The sequence below is a fragment of the Vigna unguiculata genome, chromosome 6 (genome assembly GCF_037176805.1).
Source record: "Vigna unguiculata cultivar grain cowpea cultivar isolate G323 ecotype 2 chromosome 6, ASM3717680v1, whole genome shotgun sequence".
NCBI lineage: Eukaryota > Viridiplantae > Streptophyta > Magnoliopsida > Fabales > Fabaceae > Vigna > Vigna unguiculata.
The window spans coordinates 6,418,579-6,439,866 of record NC_140797.1 but is presented as its reverse complement, the minus strand read 5'-3'; the positions used below and the strand labels follow the sequence as shown (position 1 = coordinate 6,439,866).

General features: G+C 37.6%; 1 protein-coding gene across 1 annotated transcript; it reads right to left on the bottom strand.

The window, feature by feature from the left end:
• Nucleotides 1–17,971: 17,971 nt before the first annotated feature.
• LOC114187336 (thymidine kinase a-like) lies at nucleotides 17,972–19,704 on the bottom strand. The gene is made up of 4 exons (XM_028075559.2): nucleotides 19,480–19,704; nucleotides 19,230–19,374; nucleotides 18,550–18,671; nucleotides 17,972–18,439 (listed from the first exon to the last, which is right to left on the bottom strand). The coding sequence occupies exons 1-4, from the start codon at nucleotides 19,632–19,634 to the stop codon at nucleotides 18,241–18,243; spliced, it is 621 nt and encodes a 206-aa protein (XP_027931360.1). The 5' UTR covers nucleotides 19,635–19,704; the 3' UTR covers nucleotides 17,972–18,240.
• Nucleotides 19,705–21,288: the final 1,584 nt, after the last annotated feature.

Here is a 21,288-nt window from a genome sequence, read left to right as displayed (position 1 = left end):
GATATTATAAATATATATATTTTTTCTATATAAGATTATTCAATTTCATATTTTAAATATATTATATTTATATATATTGTATAAATATAAGTTTCCCTCATTTTATATTTTAAAAAAATACATTTAATTAAATCTATCTGATTTTTGTTTTATTACAATTGTATAGCTAAAATTATTTGTTCTTTATAAAGTTATATATGAAATACTAAAATTATTTGTTCATTATAAAATTATATATGAAATAAAATATGTTTTATTATTATTATAGTTTTAATCTATATTATTTTTTACGATGTCATTTTTAAATAGATAAATAAATTTATGAAAGTAAAAGTAAAATTTAGATTTAGTTTACCAACCAAATACATTACTTCCGCACATATATAAAAATTATTTTTATGAGAACATTTAATTGTTAAATATAAGAACGTTAAACTAACTTTTATGCGATTAATATATTTTAATTACTTATAAAATATAAATATTAACATCAAAGAATATTAGTTTTAAATATAATATAAATAAATATTAAATTTAATTTTTAGGTATAAATATTTACATTAGTATCTCATTTATAATGCTTATTAATAATTTTAAATATTTAAAAAAAGTCATATTTTTACTAAAATTATAAATTAAAACATAGATTTTTAAAAAATCAAATATATAGTCTTATTTAATCTTTTAATATACACTATTTTCCTCTAATATATCAATTATATTTTTTTACTTATAATGGTTATAATGGTTACACATGTAATCCTAATACTAAATATAATTTTTTAATTAAATACTACTAAAGTATTACATGTTAAGAAGAATTTTTTAATACATATTCTTAATTTTTGGAGTGTTTTACTAAAATGGATATGACATTCTAAAATTGTCAATATCATTATAAGAAGATGTGTTGGGGATTTCTTCCCCAGATAGTTGTTCGAGACGATAAGCCCCACCTCCTATGTCTTCTCGTATGCGGTATGGGCCGTCCCAATTGGCGGAGAACTTGCCATCCTTCTTTCTAGCACTGCTGGCCATTCTCCATACTAGGTCCCCTATAACAAACGATCGCGGGTGGAGGTTTGCGTTATATTTCCTGGCGGCTCGTTGTTTGGCGGCGAGATTGCGTATTTGGGCCTTTTCTCTGAGTTCGGGAAGAAGGTTGAGATGCAAGGCCATGTTTTGATGGTTGTGGGTTGGGTCGTATAGTTCTCGGCGCAGGGATGGTTTGCCAATTTCTACTGGTATCATGGCGTCTACGCCGTAGACCAGGCTGAAGGGAGATTCGTTAGTTGACGATTGCGGGGTGCATCTGTAGGCCCATAGTACTTCGATTAACTCTTCCGGCCATCGGCCTTTAGCGGTATCCAATCTTTTACGCAGTTCCACGAGGATAACTTTGTTTGTCGCTTCCGCCTGCCCATTGGTCTGTGGGTGTTCTACAGAACTTGTGATATGTTTGATGCCCAAGCCGGTGTAGAATTTCGCTAGTTCCTTGTCAATGAATTGTCGGTCATTATCTGTTATGATGGTATGCGGTATACCATATCTGCATATGATGTCCTTCCACACAAACTGCTGGACTTGTTGGGCCGTGATAGTGGTCAATGGTTTGGCTTCAATCCACTTGGTGAAGTAGTCAACGGCTACGATTAGGAACTTAACCTGTCCTTTGTCGGGTGTGAATGGTCCTAGGATGTCCATTCCCCATTTAGCGAATGGCCAGGGGGACAATATGTGGTGTAGCTGTTCTTGTTTTTGATGTATAAGGTTGTCGTGCTTCTGACACGGTTTGCATTTTTTGACGTAGTCTTGGCAGTCCGCCTCTATTGTAGGCCAGAAGTACCCGGCTCTGAGAATTCTTGTGGCCATGGTGCGCGCGCCTGAATGATAACCACAGATCCCTTCATGTAGTTCCTTAATGACGTATTGGGCTTGTTCTGGCGTGACACATTTAAGTAGGGGCTGGCCGTATCCGCGTTTGTAGAGGTCGTCGCCTACCATAGTGTACCTGGCGGCCTTGGCCAGCCAAGTTTTGTCCGCGTCGGCCGGGGGGTTGCCAGTTTTGAGGTACTAAATGTAAGGGGTGGTCCAGTTTGGGTTTTGGGTAGGGGTGAGGTTGTCTGATGGGGTGTGGGTTAACGTTTTGCAAGTGTGTGTGACGGAGGGGGTGGATAGTGTTTGTTGTAGCAAGGACCGGTTGCGGTTTTTGAGTTTGGTGCTGGCTAATTTGGAAAGGATGTCGGCTCTGAACTTGTCGGTTCTGGGTATGTGTTCGACGCGGACTAGTTCGAAGGCGGATTGGATGATTGCGCGAACCAAATGGTAATATTGCTGGAGGACGGGGTCTTTGATTTGGAATTCGTCGTTCAGATGACCTACTGTGAGTTTGGAGTCGGTTTTACATGTTAGCTTTCTGACGCCTACTTCACGAGCTAGAGAGAGGCCAGCCAGGATGGCTTCGTATTCGGTTTGATTGTTCGACGTTTTGAAAGCGAAATGGAGAGATTTCTCAATGAGGATGTCGTTGGGGCCTTCGAGTACGATGCCGGCACCTGCACCCCTTGGGTTCGAGGAGCCATCTACATAAAGCGTCCATTGGTCCTCGGTAGGTGTTTGTTGTAGGTCATTGACGAAGTCCAAGAGACATTGGGCTTTGATGGGGCCGTGTGGTTCATAGCGGATGTTAAATTCGGAGAGCTCTACGGCCCATGACGACATACGGCCGGCTAAGTCTGGTTTTTGTAATATTTTCTGAATTGGATAATCGGTCTTGACGGTTATGGTGTGGTTTTGGAAATATGGACGTAAGCGGCGTGCGGCATGGACCAAGGACAGGGCTAGTTTTTCTACCATTTGGTATCTGGTTTCAGGGTCTTGGAGTGTCCTGCTTACGAAGTAAACAGGGTGCTGGGTGCCTTCTGCTTCTTGGACAAGGGCAGCGCTGACGGTGTGATCTGTGGCCGTGATGTATACTAGCAGGGGTTGGCTGGTGTCAGGTTTGCGAAGGATGGGGGGTGAGGTTAGGGATGCTTTGAGCTTGAGGAAGATTTGTTCACAGTCTTCAGTCCACGTGAACCGGGCGGATTTCTTTAGGAGCTGAATTATGGGTTGAGTTTGTTCTGCGAGTTTTGGTAGGAAGCGAGATATAGCCGTGAGGCGGCCAATTAGTCGCTGTACTTCCTTGATGGTGGTGGGGCTACGCATCTCGATGATGGCCTTGCATTTTTCAGGGTTCACCTCTATGCCGCGCTGGGTTAACATGAAACCGAGGAATTTACCCCGGTCCACGCCGAATACGCATTTTTCAGGGTTCAGGCGGAGGTTGTACTGGCGTAACGTTGAGAAAACTGCCTCTAGATCTATAGCGTGTTGATGATGGCTTGGGGATTTGACGACCATGTCATCAACGTAGACTTCGACACAGTGCCCTGTGAGGTGGCTGAAGACTTTGTCCATTAGTCGTTGGTAGGTTGCCCCGGCATTCTTGAGGCCAAAGGGCATGACTCTATAGAAGTAGTTGGCATCATCTGTGATGAAGGCGGTCTTGTGCATGTCTACTGTGGCCATGGGTATTTGGTTATAACCTGAGTATGCGTCCAAAAAGCTAAGCACTTTATTTCCTGTCGCGCCGTCTACGAGGCGGTCGATGTTGGGTAGGGGGTAGGCGTCGCGAGGGCACGCCTTGTTTAGATCTGTGTAGTCCACGCACATCCGCCATTTACCATTGGCTTTCTTCACCAAGACAACGTTAGAAAGCCAGGTGGTGTAATGCGCTTCATCTATGAATCCTGCGCTCAGCAACTTCTCAGCCTCTATTTTGGCTGCCTGTCTGCGTTCTTCATGGCCAAATGGGGGGTGGAGACGACTGCCCCGAGGGTGTTGAGGGATGGACGACCCAAGAGTATGTTGTAGGATGTTGGTGCGTCGACTATTAGGAAGCAGATTGGGATTGTTTTTGTTTGGGTTCCTTCCCGAAAGACGGTGTGGAGGTCTATGTAGCCCCGGGTAGATACTTGTTCGCCAGAAAAGCCGTATATGGGCTCGTCATATGGGGTCATAGCGGTCTCAGGGAGTTGCAATTTTTGGTAGGTGGCCCAGTAGAGGATGTCAACTGAGCTGCCTTGGTCCACTAGTACTTTTTTAACGGCATAGTTTTCTATTTCAACTGTGATGACCATGGGGTCGTCTTGTTGGTGGTCGAGGCCGTGAAAGTCATCATCTGTGAATACGATGGGGGGCATACGTCGTCTGTGATGGGATTGGGTGATGTGGTTGATAGATTGTATGTGGCGGAGGTGTTTCTTTCTGGCAGATGAGGTGGAGCCTCCGCTTGCGAAGCCACCAGAGATGGTGTTAATAGTGCCTCGCAAGGGGGGGTCGGCAGGGGTGATGTTGGTGTGGGCGGGCTGTGATTGTTGGTCATTGGGTTGGGTGGGTTGGTTATTGTGGTTGACGTCGCTTGGCACTCGTCTGTGGTCGTGGCGTGGGGGGTGGTGGGTTCGGGAGGAGGTGTGGTCATCTCTGCGGATGAAGCGGCGAAAGTGGCCGGCGCGTACCAGTTCTTCGATCTTATCCTGTAGCGCTTTGCACTCTTCTATAGTATGACCGTGATTGCGGTGGTATCGACAATACTTGGTCATGTCAGCGTTAGGAGGGGTGGTTGTTTTGCGTGGTGGGGGGAGGAGGTCAGCCTGGAGGGCTTCGTCAAGGATGCGGGAGCGGGCTACTGTGAGTGGGGCGTATCTGGTGAAACGTGGTTGGCGGGGTTCACGTGGACGGGTATCGGGGCGCGGGTGAGGCTGCGGGGTGGGATTGGGTATGGGGTTGGGATTGAGGGTGGAGGTGTTGGCGGCATAATCGTTGCATAATTTGGTGTGCAGAGTTTGCATTTCTTCCATGCGAACGTAGTCAGCGGCACGCAGCTTGAGTTCGTGCATGGAGGTGGGTGGGTGAAGGTAGACGTTGTTAGCGAAGGGTCCAGGTTGCAGGGTGAGGGTCATACATTGGAGTATCATTTTCTGGTTGAGGTGTGGTGTACGAAGAGCCGCTTTACTGAAGCGATCGATGAATGTTCTGAGTGGTTCATTGGGTTCCTGTCTGATGCCCAGTAAGGACATGGTGGTGGTTTGGTGCGGGCGGCTGCCAGCGAAATGTGTGGAGAACATGTGGGAGAGGGTGTCGAAGTTATCAATGGAGTAGGGTGGGAGGGTGGTGAACCATTCTAGGGCGAGGCCTTTGAGTGTTGTGGGGAAAGCTTTGCAGAAGACTGCGTCTTGGGATGTATACAAAGCAACGTGTGTGATGTAAACTTTCAGGTGTTCATCGGGGTCGGTTTCGCCAGTGTAGCGATCGAGGTTGAAAGGTTCCCACTGGGATGGGAGAGGGATGTTAGCGATAAAGTCTGTGAACGGGTGGCGGCGTCTGGGCTGGTGGGGGGGGAGAATGTGGGGTGGGGGTGGGTGGTTGATCATGGTGGGGAAGGTGGAGGTGATGTTATGAGGAGGGATGTGGGTTGTGGGAAGATATGGGGGGTTGTAGGGTGGAACGTATGCGGTGTGGAGAGTATTGGGTATGTTGTGGGGAATGTGGGTGGTTGAGGGTGTTGTAAGTCCTGGGTGACCGGGTGGGAAGTGTTGGGGGTGTGTGGTAGTGAGGGGGGTTTGTTGGGTGGAGGTGAAGGTGTGGGGGGTGGGGTTGTATTCACTTTCTTCCTCTGTAGGTTGGAAAGCCGGAGACTTCACAGCCTCAGAGGTCTCTTTGGCTTTTCCCTTCTGGTTGGCATCTGCCTCGATCCTCCTCCTGAGGCGGGAGTTCTCTTGTTTGAGCGCTTCCATCTCTTCAGCGTTGCGCTTCTTCAGGTCTGCGAGTTCCTGTTGCATCTTCATCTGGCCGTCTAAGATGGCGGCCAAGTCAGGGGTGACGCCAGAGGGTCCAGAGGGACCAGCGTCAACTTGCTTGCTAGCTCCAGCTTTGCTGCGGGTAGAAACCATCTTCAGAGAAAAGCGGGTACTAAAGGTGTTTGTCTCGTGCCCCACGTTGGGCGCCAATTGTTCCTGCAGAAGAACAAATAAGATAAGTTAGGCACGAGTGTCACCTTACCATGTAGTCCGCTATCTCTTCAGTTAGCCTCTTCCCATTCGATACATGTCGGCTTCAACCCAGGAGGGGTTACCTGCAGAAGAATCTCCGAAGCTCAAGTAAGTCAAAGCTCTCAAAGAGTCAAATTAGCAATTAATGAATGCGTACCTTTAATTACTGGGGTCCACGTGTATTTATAGAGCATTAATGACGTTTGACTATTGTATGAGTTGGGTTTTGTCTTGGGCCCCAGTTTGGGCCCCAGCTTGGGCTATGAGTGGACTTGGTCCTAAAACAGGTCTTAGAGGTCTATTGAAGATAGGGTATTGATATTGGTTAACTTTCTAGGCAAGTAGTCGGTTTCGGCCGGCTACCTGCCTAGATGGCTTGTGCTGGCGGTATCCGGGTACTTGATTGAGTTCGGTTAGGTACGGTACAAAAAGATTTTTAAATTAAGAGCATTCCCAAGAGAAATAGGTTTTCCGATCATGTCAAATAGTTGATGTACTATTATTATTTTATTATTATATAATGTATATATTTAATAAAAGTTTTGCAATAGTTTTGTTTAATTAATTTCACTTCAAAAAAATTTCTTTTTTGATTGTTAACAATGAGATATCCTTAATGGTATGCGGAAGAAATTTTATAGGAAAATTTACAATCATTTTTGTTTCCTATTTTGTTATAATTTTGTTTCATTTCATTATTTCTTATAAAAAATAACTTTTCTCTACATTTTTTTGTTATATATTCACAAATATGGGTTTCAAAACTAAAGCATAAAAAAAATTGATGAAGAAATGAATAATTATGATTTTACACCAACAAATATTGGAAAAATTTTTGTGTTTTGTGAAATATAACTATATCCAAGTTCAAGCAACACCTAAGGTAGTTCTCAAAAATTTTGAACAAAAAATGAAATTTATATTAAGTTAGAATTTAAAAAATACATTAATAGTTATTTTTTTTATGCAAATGTATATTTTTTGACATCAAATAAAAAATTATAGAAAATTTAGAATTTCTATCTTTTTTTTTTTCTTTCCTGAAAAACTTAATTTTTATTATGTTAGGTTCCTAAAAACATATATTCAAATATTTTTTTTAGATAAAGAAATCTTTAAGTTAATTATTGTTTTGAAAATGGATATTCTTTTAGGAAATTAATATAAGCTTCTAAATTAATTTATGATTTCTTTCATATTTTATTATATATATTTATATGTATTCATGTTTGATTTTATTTTTTATATTCAAATTTTATTGTTACGTTACTATGAGTTCGCAATTTCTATATTATTTTTTATAAACAAAAGATATTATAAATATATATATTTTTTCTATATAAGATTATTCAATTTCATATTTTAAATATATTATATTTATATATATTGTATAAATATAAGTTTCCCTCATTTTATATTTTAAAAAAATACATTTAATTAAATCTATCTGATTTTTGTTTTATTACAATTGTATAGCTAAAATTATTTGTTCTTTATAAAGTTATATATGAAATACTAAAATTATTTGTTCATTATAAAATTATATATGAAATAAAATATGTTTTATTATTATTATAGTTTTAATCTATATTATTTTTTACGATGTCATTTTTAAATAGATAAATAAATTTATGAAAGTAAAAGTAAAATTTAGATTTAGTTTACCAACCAAATACATTACTTCCGCACATATATAAAAATTATTTTTATGAGAACATTTAATTGTTAAATATAAGAACGTTAAACTAACTTTTATGCGATTAATATATTTTAATTACTTATAAAATATAAATATTAACATCAAAGAATATTAGTTTTAAATATAATATAAATAAATATTAAATTTAATTTTTAGGTATAAATATTTACATTAGTATCTCATTTATAATGCTTATTAATAATTTTAAATATTTAAAAAAAGTCATATTTTTACTAAAATTATAAATTAAAACATAGATTTTTAAAAAATCAAATATATAGTCTTATTTAATCTTTTAATATACACTATTTTCCTCTAATATATCAATTATATTTTTTTACTTATAATGGTTATAATGGTTACACATGTAATCCTAATACTAAATATAATTTTTTAATTAAATACTACTAAAGTATTACATGTTAAGAAGAATTTTTTAATACATATTCTTAATTTTTGGAGTGTTTTACTAAAATGGATATGACATTCTAAAATTGTCAATATCATTATAAGAAGATGTGTTGGGGATTTCTTCCCCAGATAGTTGTTCGAGACGATAAGCCCCACCTCCTATGTCTTCTCGTATGCGGTATGGGCCGTCCCAATTGGCGGAGAACTTGCCATCCTTCTTTCTAGCACTGCTGGCCATTCTCCATACTAGGTCCCCTATAACAAACGATCGCGGGTGGAGGTTTGCGTTATATTTCCTGGCGGCTCGTTGTTTGGCGGCGAGATTGCGTATTTGGGCCTTTTCTCTGAGTTCGGGAAGAAGGTTGAGATGCAAGGCCATGTTTTGATGGTTGTGGGTTGGGTCGTATAGTTCTCGGCGCAGGGATGGTTTGCCAATTTCTACTGGTATCATGGCGTCTACGCCGTAGACCAGGCTGAAGGGAGATTCGTTAGTTGACGATTGCGGGGTGCATCTGTAGGCCCATAGTACTTCGATTAACTCTTCCGGCCATCGGCCTTTAGCGGTATCCAATCTTTTACGCAGTTCCACGAGGATAACTTTGTTTGTCGCTTCCGCCTGCCCATTGGTCTGTGGGTGTTCTACAGAACTTGTGATATGTTTGATGCCCAAGCCGGTGTAGAATTTCGCTAGTTCCTTGTCAATGAATTGTCGGTCATTATCTGTTATGATGGTATGCGGTATACCATATCTGCATATGATGTCCTTCCACACAAACTGCTGGACTTGTTGGGCCGTGATAGTGGTCAATGGTTTGGCTTCAATCCACTTGGTGAAGTAGTCAACGGCTACGATTAGGAACTTAACCTGTCCTTTGTCGGGTGTGAATGGTCCTAGGATGTCCATTCCCCATTTAGCGAATGGCCAGGGGGACAATATGTGGTGTAGCTGTTCTTGTTTTTGATGTATAAGGTTGTCGTGCTTCTGACACGGTTTGCATTTTTTGACGTAGTCTTGGCAGTCCGCCTCTATTGTAGGCCAGAAGTACCCGGCTCTGAGAATTCTTGTGGCCATGGTGCGCGCGCCTGAATGATAACCACAGATCCCTTCATGTAGTTCCTTAATGACGTATTGGGCTTGTTCTGGCGTGACACATTTAAGTAGGGGCTGGCCGTATCCGCGTTTGTAGAGGTCGTCGCCTACCATAGTGTACCTGGCGGCCTTGGCCAGCCAAGTTTTGTCCGCGTCGGCCGGGGGGTTGCCAGTTTTGAGGTACTAAATGTAAGGGGTGGTCCAGTTTGGGTTTTGGGTAGGGGTGAGGTTGTCTGATGGGGTGTGGGTTAACGTTTTGCAAGTGTGTGTGACGGAGGGGGTGGATAGTGTTTGTTGTAGCAAGGACCGGTTGCGGTTTTTGAGTTTGGTGCTGGCTAATTTGGAAAGGATGTCGGCTCTGAACTTGTCGGTTCTGGGTATGTGTTCGACGCGGACTAGTTCGAAGGCGGATTGGATGATTGCGCGAACCAAATGGTAATATTGCTGGAGGACGGGGTCTTTGATTTGGAATTCGTCGTTCAGATGACCTACTGTGAGTTTGGAGTCGGTTTTACATGTTAGCTTTCTGACGCCTACTTCACGAGCTAGAGAGAGGCCAGCCAGGATGGCTTCGTATTCGGTTTGATTGTTCGACGTTTTGAAAGCGAAATGGAGAGATTTCTCAATGAGGATGTCGTTGGGGCCTTCGAGTACGATGCCGGCACCTGCACCCCTTGGGTTCGAGGAGCCATCTACATAAAGCGTCCATTGGTCCTCGGTAGGTGTTTGTTGTAGGTCATTGACGAAGTCCAAGAGACATTGGGCTTTGATGGGGCCGTGTGGTTCATAGCGGATGTTAAATTCGGAGAGCTCTACGGCCCATGACGACATACGGCCGGCTAAGTCTGGTTTTTGTAATATTTTCTGAATTGGATAATCGGTCTTGACGGTTATGGTGTGGTTTTGGAAATATGGACGTAAGCGGCGTGCGGCATGGACCAAGGACAGGGCTAGTTTTTCTACCATTTGGTATCTGGTTTCAGGGTCTTGGAGTGTCCTGCTTACGAAGTAAACAGGGTGCTGGGTGCCTTCTGCTTCTTGGACAAGGGCAGCGCTGACGGTGTGATCTGTGGCCGTGATGTATACTAGCAGGGGTTGGCTGGTGTCAGGTTTGCGAAGGATGGGGGGTGAGGTTAGGGATGCTTTGAGCTTGAGGAAGATTTGTTCACAGTCTTCAGTCCACGTGAACCGGGCGGATTTCTTTAGGAGCTGAATTATGGGTTGAGTTTGTTCTGCGAGTTTTGGTAGGAAGCGAGATATAGCCGTGAGGCGGCCAATTAGTCGCTGTACTTCCTTGATGGTGGTGGGGCTACGCATCTCGATGATGGCCTTGCATTTTTCAGGGTTCACCTCTATGCCGCGCTGGGTTAACATGAAACCGAGGAATTTACCCCGGTCCACGCCGAATACGCATTTTTCAGGGTTCAGGCGGAGGTTGTACTGGCGTAACGTTGAGAAAACTGCCTCTAGATCTATAGCGTGTTGATGATGGCTTGGGGATTTGACGACCATGTCATCAACGTAGACTTCGACACAGTGCCCTGTGAGGTGGCTGAAGACTTTGTCCATTAGTCGTTGGTAGGTTGCCCCGGCATTCTTGAGGCCAAAGGGCATGACTCTATAGAAGTAGTTGGCATCATCTGTGATGAAGGCGGTCTTGTGCATGTCTACTGTGGCCATGGGTATTTGGTTATAACCTGAGTATGCGTCCAAAAAGCTAAGCACTTTATTTCCTGTCGCGCCGTCTACGAGGCGGTCGATGTTGGGTAGGGGGTAGGCGTCGCGAGGGCACGCCTTGTTTAGATCTGTGTAGTCCACGCACATCCGCCATTTACCATTGGCTTTCTTCACCAAGACAACGTTAGAAAGCCAGGTGGTGTAATGCGCTTCATCTATGAATCCTGCGCTCAGCAACTTCTCAGCCTCTATTTTGGCTGCCTGTCTGCGTTCTTCATGGCCAAATGGGGGGTGGAGACGACTGCCCCGAGGGTGTTGAGGGATGGACGACCCAAGAGTATGTTGTAGGATGTTGGTGCGTCGACTATTAGGAAGCAGATTGGGATTGTTTTTGTTTGGGTTCCTTCCCGAAAGACGGTGTGGAGGTCTATGTAGCCCCGGGTAGATACTTGTTCGCCAGAAAAGCCGTATATGGGCTCGTCATATGGGGTCATAGCGGTCTCAGGGAGTTGCAATTTTTGGTAGGTGGCCCAGTAGAGGATGTCAACTGAGCTGCCTTGGTCCACTAGTACTTTTTTAACGGCATAGTTTTCTATTTCAACTGTGATGACCATGGGGTCGTCTTGTTGGTGGTCGAGGCCGTGAAAGTCATCATCTGTGAATACGATGGGGGGCATACGTCGTCTGTGATGGGATTGGGTGATGTGGTTGATAGATTGTATGTGGCGGAGGTGTTTCTTTCTGGCAGATGAGGTGGAGCCTCCGCTTGCGAAGCCACCAGAGATGGTGTTAATAGTGCCTCGCAAGGGGGGGTCGGCAGGGGTGATGTTGGTGTGGGCGGGCTGTGATTGTTGGTCATTGGGTTGGGTGGGTTGGTTATTGTGGTTGACGTCGCTTGGCACTCGTCTGTGGTCGTGGCGTGGGGGGTGGTGGGTTCGGGAGGAGGTGTGGTCATCTCTGCGGATGAAGCGGCGAAAGTGGCCGGCGCGTACCAGTTCTTCGATCTTATCCTGTAGCGCTTTGCACTCTTCTATAGTATGACCGTGATTGCGGTGGTATCGACAATACTTGGTCATGTCAGCGTTAGGAGGGGTGGTTGTTTTGCGTGGTGGGGGGAGGAGGTCAGCCTGGAGGGCTTCGTCAAGGATGCGGGAGCGGGCTACTGTGAGTGGGGCGTATCTGGTGAAACGTGGTTGGCGGGGTTCACGTGGACGGGTATCGGGGCGCGGGTGAGGCTGCGGGGTGGGATTGGGTATGGGGTTGGGATTGAGGGTGGAGGTGTTGGCGGCATAATCGTTGCATAATTTGGTGTGCAGAGTTTGCATTTCTTCCATGCGAACGTAGTCAGCGGCACGCAGCTTGAGTTCGTGCATGGAGGTGGGTGGGTGAAGGTAGACGTTGTTAGCGAAGGGTCCAGGTTGCAGGGTGAGGGTCATACATTGGAGTATCATTTTCTGGTTGAGGTGTGGTGTACGAAGAGCCGCTTTACTGAAGCGATCGATGAATGTTCTGAGTGGTTCATTGGGTTCCTGTCTGATGCCCAGTAAGGACATGGTGGTGGTTTGGTGCGGGCGGCTGCCAGCGAAATGTGTGGAGAACATGTGGGAGAGGGTGTCGAAGTTATCAATGGAGTAGGGTGGGAGGGTGGTGAACCATTCTAGGGCGAGGCCTTTGAGTGTTGTGGGGAAAGCTTTGCAGAAGACTGCGTCTTGGGATGTATACAAAGCAACGTGTGTGATGTAAACTTTCAGGTGTTCATCGGGGTCGGTTTCGCCAGTGTAGCGATCGAGGTTGAAAGGTTCCCACTGGGATGGGAGAGGGATGTTAGCGATAAAGTCTGTGAACGGGTGGCGGCGTCTGGGCTGGTGGGGGGGAGAATGTGGGGTGGGGGTGGGTGGTTGATCATGGTGGGGAAGGTGGAGGTGATGTTATGAGGAGGGATGTGGGTTGTGGGAAGATATGGGGGGTTGTAGGGTGGAACGTATGCGGTGTGGAGAGTATTGGGTATGTTGTGGGGAATGTGGGTGGTTGAGGGTGTTGTAAGTCCTGGGTGACCGGGTGGGAAGTGTTGGGGGTGTGTGGTAGTGAGGGGGGTTTGTTGGGTGGAGGTGAAGGTGTGGGGGGTGGGGTTGTATTCACTTTCTTCCTCTGTAGGTTGGAAAGCCGGAGACTTCACAGCCTCAGAGGTCTCTTTGGCTTTTCCCTTCTGGTTGGCATCTGCCTCGATCCTCCTCCTGAGGCGGGAGTTCTCTTGTTTGAGCGCTTCCATCTCTTCAGCGTTGCGCTTCTTCAGGTCTGCGAGTTCCTGTTGCATCTTCATCTGGCCGTCTAAGATGGCGGCCAAGTCAGGGGTGACGCCAGAGGGTCCAGAGGGACCAGCGTCAACTTGCTTGCTAGCTCCAGCTTTGCTGCGGGTAGAAACCATCTTCAGAGAAAAGCGGGTACTAAAGGTGTTTGTCTCGTGCCCCACGTTGGGCGCCAATTGTTCCTGCAGAAGAACAAATAAGATAAGTTAGGCACGAGTGTCACCTTACCATGTAGTCCGCTATCTCTTCAGTTAGCCTCTTCCCATTCGATACATGTCGGCTTCAACCCAGGAGGGGTTACCTGCAGAAGAATCTCCGAAGCTCAAGTAAGTCAAAGCTCTCAAAGAGTCAAATTAGCAATTAATGAATGCGTACCTTTAATTACTGGGGTCCACGTGTATTTATAGAGCATTAATGACGTTTGACTATTGTATGAGTTGGGTTTTGTCTTGGGCCCCAGTTTGGGCCCCAGCTTGGGCTATGAGTGGACTTGGTCCTAAAACAGGTCTTAGAGGTCTATTGAAGATAGGGTATTGATATTGGTTAACTTTCTAGGCAAGTAGTCGGTTTCGGCCGGCTACCTGCCTAGATGGCTTGTGCTGGCGGTATCCGGGTACTTGATTGAGTTCGGTTAGGTACGGTACAAAAAGATTTTTAAATTAAGAGCATTCCCAAGAGAAATAGGTTTTCCGATCATGTCAAATAGTTGATGTACTATTATTATTTTATTATTATATAATGTATATATTTAATAAAAGTTTTGCAATAGTTTTGTTTAATTAATTTCACTTCAAAAAAATTTCTTTTTTGATTGTTAACAATGAGATATCCTTAATGGTATGCGGAAGAAATTTTATAGGAAAATTTACAATCATTTTTGTTTCCTATTTTGTTATAATTTTGTTTCATTTCATTATTTCTTATAAAAAATAACTTTTCTCTACATTTTTTTGTTATATATTCACAAATATGGGTTTCAAAACTAAAGCATAAAAAAAATTGATGAAGAAATGAATAATTATGATTTTACACCAACAAATATTGGAAAAATTTTTGTGTTTTGTGAAATATAACTATATCCAAGTTCAAGCAACACCTAAGGTAGTTCTCAAAAATTTTGAACAAAAAATGAAATTTATATTAAGTTAGAATTTAAAAAATACATTAATAGTTATTTTTTTTATGCAAATGTATATTTTTTGACATCAAATAAAAAATTATAGAAAATTTAGAATTTCTATCTTTTTTTTTTCTTTCCTGAAAAACTTAATTTTTATTATGTTAGGTTCCTAAAAACATATATTCAAATATTTTTTTTAGATAAAGAAATCTTTAAGTTAATTATTGTTTTGAAAATGGATATTCTTTTAGGAAATTAATATAAGCTTCTAAATTAATTTATGATTTCTTTCATATTTTATTATATATATTTATATGTATTCATGTTTGATTTTATTTTTTATATTCAAATTTTATTGTTACGTTACTATGAGTTCGCAATTTCTATATTATTTTTTGTAAACAAAAGATATTATAAATATATATATTTTTTCTATATAAGATTATTCAATTTCATATTTTAAATATATTATATTTATATATATTGTATAAATATAAGTTTCCCTCATTTTATATTTTAAAAAAATACATTTAATTAAATCTATCTGATTTTTGTTTTATTACAATTGTATAGCTAAAATTATTTGTTCTTTATAAAGTTATATATGAAATACTAAAATTATTTGTTCATTATAAAATTATATATGAAATAAAATATGTTTTATTATTATTATAGTTTTAATCTATATTATTTTTTACGATGTCATTTTTAAATAGATAAATAAATTTATGAAAGTAAAAGTAAAATTTAGATTTAGTTTACCAACCAAATACATTACTTCCGCACATATATAAAAATTATTTTTATGAGAACATTTAATTGTTAAATATAAGAACGTTAAACTAACTTTTATGCGATTAATATATTTTAATTACTTATAAAATATAAATATTAACATCAAAGAATATTAGTTTTAAATATAATATAAATAAATATTAAATTTAATTTTTAGGTATAAATATTTACATTAGTATCTCATTTATAATGCTTATTAATAATTTTAAATATTTAAAAAAAGTCATATTTTTACTAAAATTATAAATTAAAACATAGATTTTTAAAAAATCAAATATATAGTCTTATTTAATCTTTTAATATACACTATTTTCCTCTAATATATCAATTATATTTTTTTACTTATAATGGTTATAATGGTTACACATGTAATCCTAATACTAAATATAATTTTTTAATTAAATACTACTAAAGTATTACATGTTAAGAAGAATTTTTTAATACATATTCTTAATTTTTGGAGTGTTTTACTAAAATGGATATGACATTCTAAAATTGTCAATATCATTATAAGAAGCAATAGTGGTCGTATACCAAAAATAGATTAATTTTTCTTAATATCATTTTATAAGTTTAAATATATGATTGCTTCTATAGTAAAATATGATATAATTTTATTTAGGTCGTAACCAAAGTCATTTTATTATTTTTTTCAAAGTATTTCATCGAAATACTTATTTTAAATTATTTTAATTGGTTGTAAATAGTGTCATGAATCCAAATTCATGTTTAAATGACATAATTATAAACTATAATTGATGAAATGTCTTATTCTATAAAGATTACAAATTCTTATGCATGATTTGTCCTTATATTTTGAAAAAATTGTTCATTCAGGGAGATTCAAATATATTTTTCTTCATGGTGTACATGGATCAGTCAAATTTAAAATCTTAATTGAAAATTATCCAACAAAAAGTATCAGAGATGGGTGCAGAACTATGTATTTCTAATTACCGGAAGAAAGTTGTTAAATAGTATTTGAATATAATAATATTAGATACAATCAAAATATTAAAGTTCTATGTGTTTAAGTACTATGTTATTGCAAATTTTTTTCTAACTTTTAGTACAATTGTTGTTTATAATAACAAAAAAAAAAATCTTTTAAAATGTCCTGGGTACAAATATCATGATTTAAGTAATTTGCATTCAAATTTTTACTTTTATTTTTTATAAACACGAGAACTTTATATTGAAAACATGTTTTATGTATTGAGTTCTTCTAAGGAGATTGAATTCATTGTTCCATTTGATGTACCCTATGTATAACGACTTTTTAATACTCAAATCAAATATATACTTGAACATGTAAAACAATCCATCTAAACATTATTAAATTCGAAAAAATTAGGTTTACAATCATTCTTACTAGTTCTGCCAACAATCATTCTATTTATAATAAAACCAATCATTCTACCACTATCAAACATTCATGAAACAAATCAAGAGATCCAAAATCGATTCAAAAAATAATAATTATAAAATAAAAATAAATAAATATTACAAATGGGTTACTGGAAACTCAATTGATCAAACCATGGAACTTAAATAAAAATCAACTTATCTTATCCGTATTAGTAAGGAGACAAAATTTTGGATTTTTTTAAAACTATAACACGTGGATGAACACTTCTTCCTGAAGAAATCAAAACACCAAATTGATAAATTATATAAAAAAAAAAATCCTCTGGAAAAAAAAAGAAAGGTATGAAGTGAATGTTTTTTCAAATATAGTAATAATTATATTAAATGTAACTTTTAACAATGTCAATTTCAATATAATTTATGTTTAATTATTTTTTTTTATATTATTAAACTTTTTATTAAATATTATATTTATAACTATACATAATTATATATTTAAATATAATTATATAAAGAAATTAATTATATTGAAATAATAATTATTATTTGTATTATTATTAGTATTTTATTAAAATTAGTAGTTATTAATTAACTTATATATTTTTTTACAGTATTTTTTTAAATGGATAAATGAATTTATGAAAGTAAAAAATAAAATTTAGATTTAGTTTAATCAACAAAATACATCACTTAAGCACAAATATCATAATTAGTTTCATAAAAACATATAATTATTAAATATTTTTGTGAGTTAAAGTTACATGAATGTTTATGCAATTAATATATTTTAATTACTAAAAAGGATAAATATTAAAATTAATTAAAAAATATTAGTTATAAATTTAATATAATTAAGTGTTTATTAAATTTAATTTTTGGATACAAACATTTACATTGCTATCTCAATTATAATTTTTATTTTAAAAACTTTAGATATTTGAAAAAAGAGTCATATTTTTATATAATTTAAATTATGTTTTTTTTAATAAAAATATAAATTAAAAGGTATAAATTTTTAAAAATCAAATTATATAATATTATTTAATTCTTTTAATATACATAATGGTTACACATGTAATAATATTAAATATAATTAAAATCTTAAAATTTTTATTTTTGTCATTTATTTAAATTTTATATTTATAATTAAAAAGATACATTTTGAAATGTCCGAGCGTTGCACGAGTATAAAAACTAGTAACCTCTCATTCGCAAACTAACAAGGCGAAGAAACTCAAATCATATCCTTATTTTTTAATTACATAAATTTATTTAAAAATATAAGTTTCTTAAAACGGTTTCTAACAATTCGCTCATCCTGTGTCTAATAGAGTGAGCGTTTTGATCTATGTTTTCAACTCACAATTTTACATTAGAATGAATTTCGCATGATGCAGATTCAAACAGGCAAAAGAAAAATAATCCTGAAGATGCATTCAATTAACTGCCTAAACTTGTTACACTGTTTCCTGAGTTCCAGAAAAAGCAAATAAGTAGCATAAAAGATAAGAAAGGAGCATGAAGAAACTGCATCTATACATAAACTTTTAAATATAAACAGAAGGCGGATAAAGCAAATGCATCAATGAAGCATGCAAGAAAAATTCCGATGAGCCTTAAACATCTGCAGCTGACTGAAGAAGGGAATCGGTTTTGACAGTTTGAGATTGAAGAACAATCCTTTAAGCAACTTGGCTGTTCATGTAATGCATACGACAAACGGGCATATAGACATCAGCTCCACCAATAAGTTCAGTCTCTTGGTCCTCTGTCTTCCTCAAGGTGAAAAAAGCACGTTTGCCACATACTTCGCAACGGGCTGTTAACTTGGTTACAGAATCTGCTAGAGGAATTATGTGAAGCACTGAGCCAAAGCTTCTCCTGAAAAGGGTAAGTTGAAATATAAGAATTTGAGGAAAAATAATTCACAAAAGGCCTACAATCAAATGAGAACGTTTTCAATGATTAACTTCAATCTTCAAAAACAATACCTTAAGTAATCACCATCCAGGCCTGCAACGATTACAGTTTTACCATCCTCGTCAGCAGCCTTGCAGCAAAACTCGTATAGGTCCTCAAAAAATTGTGCTTCGTCTATGCCAATCACATCCAACTGCATCCACCAAACATTACGTAATAAATATTGCACTCATCCTTTCTGTTAAGGATTTTACCTTAAAACCCTGCTGTCCTTGGAATCCTCAACACCAAATTGCAATTACTTTAATTGCATTTGTAAGGCATTTTTCTACCAATAACAAGACTTCCAACAAAATTATGATTATGGTCATAGCCAAATAACAAAACCTTAATTATAAGTACTGATTTCTTATAGAATGTTTTAGCGTTGTTAAGGAAAAAGAATTCGCCTAAAAACCCACCATTTCAAACGTTGTCATTAAAATGTAATGCAATGTAATTAAATTAATAAGAACAAAATTTATTTTCACCATAGCACATACAAAACCAAAAAGATAACATGAAAAATGAAAGTTACACATAGAATTTTGATAAAATTAAATTAAATTTATTTATTTAAATAAAAAGACTACTCGAGATCGTTGTAGCCTTTCACAAATCATATTCAACCCAAAAAAAAAAAAGATTGAAAGATAAAATAATTACTTTCGAAAACAGTAAACACAAAAGAACGAAAAAAAAAAAAAAAAACCTTCTGATAAGCATCGTGGCCATATTCTTCTCTGAAAGACAAGAGATTCGGTAACGCCCAACAAGGAAATTTAACCCCATCGTGCGTCACAACCGAGTCAATCGCATATCGTGTATCCTTGCTTGACTTCAACATCACCACATTCCTTCACAGCAAGAAAACGAAACTGTTAGCAAAACAACCAATATAAAATCACGGAATCAATGAAGATCTGTAAAGAAAAAAGAAAAGGGAGAATTGAAAAAATAACCTGACAGCGTTCAGCTCAGATTTGATACGACGAAGAAGCGCAGTGGTCTTGCCAGCGAACATGGGGCCCACAATAACATGAACCTCACCAGATGGGTGAGAAAGGTCTTTGGTGTCTGGTGAGAGGGAAAGAGAAGAAGAAGAAGAAGATGCCATTGAAAGAGAAGTTGGAACGCGAAAAGAGGTGTTTGGGTTTGGTGAATCACGAGATAAAAGACAAGGTTGATTCCGGATTTATAGAGCGGTTTTGGGATTATTTGATTCGATAGGGTTCAGAGGGAAGATTTAAATTGTGGAGGGAACACATTCGAATTCAACTGGCGGGAAACAAATTTTCGAAGGCTTAAAGCGGAAAGATAGCAAGAGTTCCGGTGTATTTTTCTTTTAAAGCAGGGGATAAATAATAATGTAAGAATGATAATATTTTTAAAATGAAAAAACTGTGTACAATTTAAAAATATATGTATAATTTCAGAAAATTTCAGAAATTGTGGGCGTAATTTACTCTAATATTCATAGTTATGAAAAAAAATAGCGAAAATGTCCCAGCCATCGTAAAGGTTATTTTGACTATTGATTCCATAATTATTGAAAAGAAAAAAAAAACTATGCAAGCATTTTAGTATAAGTATGCTAATTATTTGAATTTAGTATATTATTTAATATTCAATACATACAAGTTTTAAAAATGAGAAGAATAAAGAGTAGTTATATTCCAAAAGTGTTGAGAGATTTAATGCTACACTATCTGGGTTGGTTATTTTTTAGCATTTGAGTCGATCTATAAGCCGAGATTAACTTTTTCCTATATTTGTGATTGAGTTATGTAGGTATGGATAAAAAATAAACTTACAATTGAACGTATGGATTAAAATTGTTCTTATAGGAATTGTAAGCGTGAATCATTGGTAATATCTAAGTGGTAACTTGAGCGTTTCTGATAACTATAATTGAATCCTCTGTTGCTTAAAGAGGAAAGATTCACATGCAAAAGACTCTTTGACACTTAATTCAGTAAGAGCATTTGGACCTTTAGAATAAGAGAGAATGAGTATGAGAGGTTGTGTATTTCTTGGTGAAATTCTATGTGTATTTATAGGGTCTTTTGGGTTTTGGATCCATATGATAAAATTGTTGGAAATATTTTAATATAATTTAAAAAATAAATAATTAAAATAAAAAACCTACATTTAGTCAAGTTTTCATGAACTTGTAATTTTATGGGTTAATGTCATTTATGGCTAACGCCTATATTCTTATTACTATTTACTCTTGTGTCTCCTTTTGTTACCTATAAATATCACATAGGTGCATGTGAAAAGATATAATAGAGACAACAAACACTAAAGAGTGTTCTTTTTTTCTTCTATATACTATCTTTTAAGATAGTGGTGTTCATAAGGTTCGGAGATCCTTAGCTGCACTCAATCAATTTGACAGGTTGTTGTATATTGGGAGAGAAACACATATAATTTGAAACACATGATTTTGTATTTGTATTGCCTTGTGCTGTGGGGACGTTTTCTTACTAAGGATAGTGTTATGTGTGCTTCAACCCGAACTATTTCTACTCCTTATCTCATTTATTTTTTATCGATTATTTAGTATTGTTATAAGAATTATTGGGTCTGAGATTAATATTCGCTAATTTATACATATGTCTTAGTATTATTATTGCTCTAATAATTATTATTATATTATTTAATATTTTTTTTTATTATTAATATTATTTGAGTAATCATTTTCTAACATTCTTAAAGAGAAAAATGTTCTTGTTATTTATATTTTTGGTTACTCATCTGTATTCTTT